This window comes from Elephas maximus, chromosome 25 (genome assembly GCF_024166365.1).
Source record: "Elephas maximus indicus isolate mEleMax1 chromosome 25, mEleMax1 primary haplotype, whole genome shotgun sequence".
In the NCBI taxonomy this organism is placed as follows: domain Eukaryota; kingdom Metazoa; phylum Chordata; class Mammalia; order Proboscidea; family Elephantidae; genus Elephas; species Elephas maximus.
Genome location: NC_064843.1, coordinates 18628375 through 18637603, shown reverse-complemented (window position 1 = coordinate 18637603; position 9229 = coordinate 18628375). Strand labels below are relative to the sequence as shown.

Sequence of the window (9229 nt, the reverse complement as noted above, 5' to 3'; positions counted from 1 at the left end):
ACTTGATTTTCCTCTCTAGAGGAAACCGTTGGGTTAGCAGCCAAGCACGTAACCATTTGCACCACCAGAACTCCTACCATACTAATATAAACCAAAAAACCAAACCCGTTGCTGTGAAGCTGCTTCCGACTTGCAGCGACCCTAAAGGACAGAGTAGAACTGCCCTACAGGGGTTCCAAAGAGCATTTCGAATTCAAACTGCTGACCTTTCGGTTAGCAGCCAAGCTCTTCACCACTGTGCTACCAGGGCTCCCATGATAGTATAAGGTGTTAACAATAAGAGAAGCAAGATGTGGAGTGTATGGGAACTCTGTATACTCTCCTCATGTTTTGTAGTAAATCTCAGAAGAATTTTCAAGTTAAGAGTTTATTAAAAATGCAAAAAGAAGATAAAAGAATATGTTATCTAAAAAAGAGTTAATTAGAAATGCAGATTCTCAGATCCCATCCAGTACCTACTGAATCAGTAACTCTGAGTGTGGGACATCCAGAGGATGTTGATGCAGCTAAATTAAGGAGGGCAGCGGTGATTCAGTGGCAGAATTCTTGCCTCCCATGCAGGAGACCCAGGTTTGATTCCCAGCCAGTGCACCTCAAGTACAGCCACCACTCTTCTGTCAGTGGGGGCTTTTGTGTTGCTGTGACGCTTAATAGATTTCAGCGAAGCTGCCAGACTAAGATGGACTAGGAAGAAAAGCCTGGCAATCTACTTCTGAAAACCAGCCAATAAAAACCCTCTGGCTCACAAGGGTCCAATCTGAAACCGATCATGGGGATGATGAAGGACTGGGCAGCATTTTGGTCTATTGTGCATTGAGTCGCCATGAGCATAAAGATTTACAGGCTTGGAAACCCTTGGAAACACCATGAGCTACTCAACAACAGCTAACAAGATTTAGTCCTGGAATTTGGGTTTTAGATAAAAAATGAATAATTGTGGACATGTTGTATGCCATCTAGCTGATGCCGATTCATAGCTACCCCATATGACAGAGTAGAACTGTCCCATAGGGTTTCCTAGGCTATAATCTTTATGTGAGCAGATCTCCAGGCCTTTCTCCCATGGAGCCTCTGGATGGGTTCAAACTGATGATGTTTTGGCTAATAGTTGAGCTCTGAACCATTGTGCCACCAGGGTTCCTTATTCGGGACACTTCTACTGAACAGTGATTTGTTGTTTACCTGAATTTCAAACTTCGTTGGGGAGCCCTGGTGATGCAGTGTTTAAAGAGCTCTGCTGCTAACCAAAAGATCAGCAATTGGAATCCAACAGCCGCTCCTTGAAAACATTATGGGTGCAGTTCTACTCTGTCCTATAGGGTCACTATGAGTCAGAATTGACTCTGTGGCAATGGATTTGGTTTTTTGTTACCCTGTATAGCCATCCTATGGGATCATCCTATTTTAAAATGCAAAAACAGATAATAGGATAACAATTAGCAGCCTTCGTTTCACTATGAAAGATTGAAAATTAATGAAGCTCGAATTCACTGGAAGAACAGAAATATAAACCCAAAAAACCTAGAAGGAAGCAAATATTTGAAAACAATGGAACACAACAAAAGCCAATAGAGGGGATGAATTATTACTCAAAGATCCCGATAACAAATATTCATGAAGCTTCTACTGTGTGCCAGGAACCATTGTAAGTGCTTTGAATGTCGTTACTCCTTTAGAATGAAGGTGAAAAATGCTAACTTCCTTCTTGGGGCAGAAGAAAACTTGGGCGTGATTACAGAATCATTGCTGTTGTTGGGTGCTGTTAAGTCAATTGTAAGTCACAGCAACCCCATGTGACAGAGTAGAACTGTCTTATAGGGTTTTCCAGGCTGTAATCTTAATGGAAGCAGGTTGTCAGGTCTTTCTTCCTTGGAGCCACTGGGTGAGTTTGAACGGTCAACCTTTTGGTTAACAACAGAACCAGGGCTCTAATACAGAATCATTGAGATGCCATTTTGGAATGTGTTTTTTCATGGCGTTTGAAAGTTCCCAGCTGACGGAAGGTGTGCCCACACTTGGGACAGCTGTAAGGTTTCGTTCCGGAATGGATTCGACGGTGAACATTGAGGTTCCCCTTGTGGCTGAAGTGTTTCCCACACTCTGTGCAGTGGAATGGTTTCTCATTAGTGTGGGTCCTTTTATGGCCATGTAGGGTGGACTCGTGGGTGAACTCTCTGTGACAGAGCTCACATTTGAATGGCTTCTCCCCTGTGTGGATTCGTTGGTGAACGCGGACATCTGAGGGCTGCATGAAGCCTTTCCCACAGAAGCTGCACTTAAACGGCCTCTCTCCTGTGTGTGTCCTCTGGTGGATGTCGAACTGAGATTTATAATGAAATCTTTTCTCACAAAATCCACATTGATAGAGTGAAAGTCCTGTGGAATCTTGCCCTTGACCAACAGTATGGTCAATTGATCCCACGGTACTTGATGAATCGTGGTCAACTGGTCCAGCTGTACTTGGTGAATCATGGTGAGTTGGTCCCATGGTCCTTGGTGAATCAATTTGGTGTAACCCAACTTGTGCCAGGAATTCTCTTTTGTCCAAATGAGTAGCTCCTTCATGAGGTCTTCCTTGGGAATTTGAGGAGTTGCCTGATTTTCTTCTTTTGGAACGTCTCAGATTCTTCTGAGAATCTTCCCTGTTCCCACCTGTAGTAGAAACTTCTCTCTCCAAAATAAGAGTGGGTGGTGTGTCAGCATCCACATTTTTAATAGAAGTGTCTTCTTTGGGATTCTTTCTATCATTGGCTCCCACAGAATCTCCTGGAAGAAAAGATCCAGTACATGACACTTAATGAAGAGCATTTTCAGTGATACCAAACTCACTTGGCCAAACACTGACGTTGCCTCACAAGCCTAAGAGATTGTAGGGTACTCTGGGAAGGCAGTGATGGAGAAGACTGGGCATTTGAGAGCCAACTTCCCCTACGATATGGTAATGCTGGATACCACGAAAAAAATTTCGACAAAGTTAATTTTATAGAGCTTATTTGGTTTTAGAGAAGACTCATGGATTGGCAGAAAAGCATCAGTGAGACTTTTTTTTTGGAGAGAGAAACGCTAGGAGTTTTTATAAGTAATAAAAGGCAGAGAGGAACAAAACAAGTATTTTTTCATATATTTTGACATACCATCAGGTCATGCAAGAGCAGGGTTACAGAAAGCATATAAAATATTTATCTCTTAAACATGAGGAGCCCTGGGGTGGTACAAATAATTAAGCACTCTGACTGCTAAGTGAAAGGCTGAAGGTTCAAACCCGCCCAGAGGTGCCTTGGAAGAAAGGCCTGGAGATCTGCTTCCAAAAGATCACAACCTTGAAAATCCTATGGAACTCACATGCACACATGGGGTTGCCATGAGTCAGAATTGACTTGACCATAACTACTACTACTGCTAACCTAAAAGCTGAAGGTTCAAATCCTCCTAGAAGCGCCTCGGAAGACAGGCCTGGTGATCTGCTTCCGAAAGTTCACAGCCTTGAAAACCCCATGGAGCAGTTCTATGCTGCACACAGGTGGTTGCCATGAGTGAAATCAACTCGAAAGCAACTACTATTACTGCTGCCGACGGAAAGGTTGACAGTTCAAACCCACCCAGTCCTGGTGATCTGCTTCTGAAAGGTCACAGCTTTGAAAACCCTATGGATCAGTTCTACTCTGCACTCATGGGGTGGCCATGAGTCAGAATGACTTGACAGTAACTAGCAACAATTTTCAACAGGATCTGTCTAATGTCTGGTTGAAAGGTCTAACAAATAGATCAAAGCATGTGTGCAAGCAAAAAAAAAAGTTGTGCATACCAATGTAAATGCCCTAGTGGTGCAATGGTTAAGCACTCTCCTACGAGCCAAAAGGTTGGTGGGCGGACAGAACCCGTCAGTGGCTCCACAGAAGAAAAGACCTGGTGATCTGCTCCTGTAAAGATTACAGCCTAGAAAACCTTATGGGCTGTTCCACTCTGTCACATGGGGTCGCTATGAGTTGGAGTCAATTTTTACGGCATCCAACAACAACAACAGCGTATTAATGAGGTCACAAGAGATAAAAAATTTTAATGGTAGGGGGACTAGGTGGAATTATTCAGGCCTCTCTAATTCGAGCAAGCCTGGAGAAGAAATAGCAAATTCAACAAGACCCAGTCCTGTACCCAGTAGAGAAAACGCGTCACTAACTGCCCTTGGTCCCCAGTCTCCATACTCACCAGAACCCTTCAGAAGCTGAGACCCCTGGGCATCACATGCTGTTGACCCTTCCCTGTCTTCCATCAGGTTCTCCTCCAAGTTCTGTTCGGGTCTCGGACACTCCAGCTCACCATTTGCAGAAATGGCCTCTGGCAGAAGTTTCTGCCCCTGAAAATGGACAGCCCAATGTGGTGAATGACGTGCCTAGATTGGAGCATGAAAAGCTTTCTCTTCTTTCCCCCCAGGCATCTCCTTGATGTGACTCTCCAACTTTCCTAGTAACATTGGGGATACCCAGACATCCTAGATGACACCTAATCATCCCCAATAAATATCAATACCTAGTTTCCAAGTCTGTCATTAATCTAGACCTCTTACATCTCTAAATCCCGATCTTACAGTTTTTATTCTTCTATATATTGAATAAGGAGCCCTGGTGGTACAGCGGTTAAGGGCTCAACTGGGACCAAAAGGTTGGCAGTTTGAACCCATAACCTGCTCCGCTGGAGAAAAAGACCTGGCAATCTGCCCCTGTAAAGATTACAGCCTAGGAAACCCTATGAGGGCAGTTCTATTCTGTCCTATAGCTGTGAGTTGGAAACAACTCCACAGCACCTAACAACAACACCTGTATGTTCATGAAGTTGATGGTGGTAGGGGTGAGGAGGAAGGCTAATGGGTCTTCATTTTCCCCAGTGGCTCAGAAATGTCTAGGAACATAATGCATTCATGGGAATCCCCGGGAGAAATGGGTCTAACCCCATCCTATGCTAAATCTCTCAATATTCTAGCAGCTTTACCCACCACTGTCCTTTGTACCTTTTCCTACCTCTCCCCAATGATTAGTCATTACATACTGACCTGATGGCTCCTTGATGTGACATCAATCCCTGGAAAATTCTGGTGTTCTTGGCTGGTCTTCCGTCTGTTCTCTGGATGTATCTCACTTCCACAGGAGTGAGGCTCCCTGGACAAGCTGCTCACATCATCCATGTCGCTGGCCTCAGATCCGGCCATCTGAACATCTGGATTTGGCAGAAGAAATTCCTGTCCTTGTAAGCAGACTACGGACTGGGAGAAAAAAAAAAAAAATCCAAGATCAGATTCCCCATAAGAACCTGCATGTATTTGATCAAAAATTCTATAGAAGAATCCTGATCAAAGGTGGAGAAATGCAGAGAAGGATTTCAAATTCTCATGAAATCCAGGTTTTCTGGAGCCATGGAGGCTGGATAAACCCCTGAAACTATTGTCTTGAGATAATCTTTAAACCTTAAATACAAACATCCCCCGAAGCCTTCTTAAAACCAAACAATACTGTACTGTAACTAGTAAAAAAAATCTGCCTTGAGTATTATGCTTTTTTAAGATCTTTATCTATATAAGATCAAGGTGACAACAGCAGTTTGGAAGATTAGATAGGGACCATAGAGGGCAGTGAGTTATGTTAATGGGGGAGGAACAACTTAGAAAAGAGGATGAGAATGGTTGCATAACTTGAAGAATGTAATCAATGTCACTGAATTGTACATGCAGAAACTTGAATTGCTGTGTATATTCTCAAAACAACAATAAAATTAAATAATTAAAAAAAAAAAAAAAGAACCTGCATGTAGCTCCCTTCTGCCCCCTGTATGCCTCCTTCTATAACACTCAAGGTTCACTGGAATAGCTTTTTAAAAATCTGTCTTCCTTGCCACAGAGTTGCAGTCCCTGGGTGGTACAAAAGGTTAATGTGTTCTGATGATAACCAAAAGTTTGGCGGTTCAAGTCCCCTCAGAGACACCTTGGAAGAAAGGCCTGGTGACCTACTTCCCAGAAAACTAAACAAAAAACAAAAACTAGCCATTGAAAACTCTATGTGTGTCAGTTTTACTCTGACACACATGGGGAGGTGGGCACGAGTCAGAATTGACTGGACTGCAACTATTTGCTACATAAATCTGGAGATTATTGGAATGAATTGGTCTCCAACTCCACAGGGAAAATGTAGGAATACCAACGACCTGACCCATTGCTGTTGAGTCTGTTCCGACTCAGAGTGACCCTATAGGACAGATTAGAACTGCCCCATAGGGTTTTCTAGGCTGTAGTCTTTACGAAAGCAGACTGCAGCACCTTTCTTCCCAGGAGTAGATGGTAGTTTCAAACTGTCAACCTTTCTGTTAGCAGCCAAGCGCTTTAAGCACTGTGCTACCAGGGATATTTTTATAGGAATATTTTTGGTAAATCTAAATTGGTTTATTAATGGCATCTCATTTTGTGCTGGGACTTAAGAAACTTCCTGTGAGAAACTCTACTCTAGATTTTCCACTTGATCTATAATACCAACTAAAAGTCCCTGGGTGGCACAGTTTGCACTCCACTACTAACCAAAAGGTTGGCGGTTCGAACCCACCCAGCAGTACCGTGGAAGATAGGCTTGCTGATCTGCTTCCGTAAAGATTACAACCAAGAAAACCCTATGGAGCAGTCCTCCTATGCAATAAATGTGGTCACCATGAATTGGAATCGACAGCAGCTAACAACAACCAATCATTTATTTTCCCCTTGTTAGGACAATAGGAGCCACCTTAAATTCAGTCTATTTCCTCATTAGCTCATTCATTAGACACAGTATTTCACCCATTCTTTTCTTTGATGTTGGCCTCAAACGACATCATGTGGGTTTCTGTATTCCTCTTGCCTATCTATCTCCTAGAGTAGGGTTTCCCAGCCTCAGCACTAATTTGATATTTGGGCTGGATAATTCTTTGTGGTGGGGGCTGTTCGGTGCGTTGTAGGTTGTTGAGCAGCATCACTGGCCTCTACCCACTAGATACACATAGCACCACTCCCTCTCCATGTGACAACTAGGTGTTGTCTCCAAATATTGCTCAACGTCCCCTGGGGTCAAAATCACCCAACTGAAAACCATTGACCTGGAATAAACTTGTGTCCTTTCTAGTAAGAGTGCTGGTGGCCCAGTGATTAAGCAGTTGGCTGCTAATCGAAAAGTCAGAGGTTCAAACCCACCAGCCGCTCCATGGGAGAAAGATGTGGCAGTCTGCTTCTGTAAAGATTTACAGCCTTGGAAACCCTATGGGACAGTTCTATCTTCTACAGCTTCTATGAATTGGAATCGACTTGACAGCAACATGTTTGTTTTTTTCATTTGGTTCTGTCTAGTGCAATTCCTTCTTGCAGCCCTCACCCCAGTTTTCCAATTCCCACACCAATAATGAAGGTTCTGCTCACCCATGTCACGGGTCTCCTGTTATTTCGCAGCATCTCCTCCAGGTCTTTGCAATTCTTCACTCCACTTTCCTTGACTAAGACCTGGAGATCCAGTGGCATGGAGATCATGAACTGCTCCAGCACCAGCTTGTCCAGAATCTGCTCCTTGGTGTGAAGGTCAGGCCTTAGCCAGAGACGGCAGAGCTCAGAAAGCCTCTTCAGATCCCCGATGGGGTCGGCCCCCTCCGAGCTGGTAAATGCTCTGAAGTTCACATGCCAGGTCTCAGGGTCATAGTCTTTCTCTCCAAGATCAGCTTCTTGGGAAGACATAAGCTGTGGAGACTCTGATCCACAGTCCTCACTAGGTTTTCCATGGCGCCATGAAGATGTCAAGTCAACAGCCATATTTAGTGGGGAGTTTTCCAACGACTGAGCGAGTTCTCCTAGAAGCCAGTAATTAACTGAGATCTATCTGAAGGGGTTTACTTTGGTTTTCTTCAGTAATAAGTTCACAGCGTGGGTCCAGAAGTCTGGAAGTAAAAAAAGGATGATCCAGATCAGTTTGACTTTACTTTTTTCTCTGCACCCCTTTGAATTCCTAAGTTCAATATGAGCTACCATTCTTCACTGGTATCGTACTTATTACAGTAGAAATTAATCCAGGCTGTTCTGTTACACCATAAGCTTGCTGTCTTAGGCTGGGTTCTCTAGAAAGGCAAAATCAGCAAAATGTATAAATATATATATATAGATTTATATCAAAGAAATGGCTCACAGGGCTGTAGAGGCTGAAACGTCCCAAGTCTGTGGGTCAGGATAGAAGATTCTCCTGATTTACGTAGTTGCAGGTTGGCAGGTCAGAGAGCAGGGTACTTATTCAGAGGCTTCGAAGACTGACAAATCCCAAGCAGGCAAGACCACAGGTAAACTGCTAGCTCAAGTCCCCAAATCCGGAGGTCAGACAAACAAGTCAGCTGCAGGATCCAGAGTGAACAAAAGCCCATGAACCTTGCCAGAGTGTTATATTCGCCTATATTCGACACAGGCCACACCCCCAAGGAAACTCCCTTTCAACTGATTGGCTAGTCACAGCAGATCCCTTCATGGAAGTGGTAACATTATACCAAATCTCATCATGGAAGTGATCACAACATCATACGACTGCCAAACCACTGAGAATCATGGCCCAATCAAGTTGACACACAACCTTAACCATCATAGTCGCCATGAGTCAGAAACAACTTGACAGCAACTAACAACAACTCTTTTAAATATCCGAACTCCCCTAGACTCTGATTTCCGAATGTACAGAGGAAGGGTCAATTTTCCCTTCTGCGGACTGAGGCAACATTGTTCTTAAGGTAAATCAAATACAATGTACATGTTGTTGTTAGGTGCCCACGAGTTGGCTCGAACTCACAGGGACTCTATGTATAACAGAACAAAACACTGCCTGGCCCTGTGCCATGCTCATAATCATTGCTATGTTTGAGCTCATTGTTCCAACCCCTGTGTCAGTCCATCTCGTTGAGGGTCTCCCTCTTTTTGCTGCCCCTCTACCGATGTATGTGACGCTCCTAAAGTTGTTTTAAGGATAAAGGCCACATTGTACTGCTCTCTATGATTCTTTGAAAATTTTCATTAAAAAATGTTAAGCTATATGTTGAAAATCACTTTTTCCAAACTCTTTGTAGCATCTATAATTGGAACCGTTAGTGATAAAACTAAAGTGACTAACACAAAACAGATCATCATTATAACACCTAAAATAAAAATTGTGTTTAGGTTCTTCACAAAAAAAGAAAAAACTCAGTTATTATCTCTCCC

At 43.4% G+C, this 9229-nt stretch overlaps 1 protein-coding gene across 1 annotated transcript; it reads right to left on the bottom strand.

Moving 5' to 3' along the window:
• Positions 1 to 1939: 1939 nt before the first annotated feature.
• On the bottom strand, positions 1940 to 7807 carry LOC126067829 (zinc finger and SCAN domain-containing protein 5B-like). Its single transcript, XM_049870086.1, has 5 exons — positions 7424 to 7807; positions 5171 to 5257; positions 4207 to 4354; positions 2653 to 2766; positions 1940 to 2391 (listed from the first exon to the last, which is right to left on the bottom strand). The coding sequence occupies exons 1-5, from the start codon at positions 7805 to 7807 to the stop codon at positions 1940 to 1942; spliced, it is 1185 nt and encodes a 394-aa protein (XP_049726043.1).
• Positions 7808 to 9229: the final 1422 nt, after the last annotated feature.

Coding starts and splice junctions, on each gene's coding strand:
- LOC126067829 (XM_049870086.1), bottom strand. CDS start 7,807: ATGGCTGTTGACTTGACATCTTCATGGCGCCATGGAAAACCTAGTGAG. Junction 4,355..5,170: donor AGGCCAGCGACATGGATGAT/GTGAGCAGCTTG, acceptor GTCCATTTTCAG/GGGCAGAAACTTCTGCCAGA. Junction 2,767..4,206: donor TCAGCTTCTGAAGGGTTCTG/GTGAGTATGGAG, acceptor CTTTTCTTCCAG/GAGATTCTGTGGGAGCCAAT.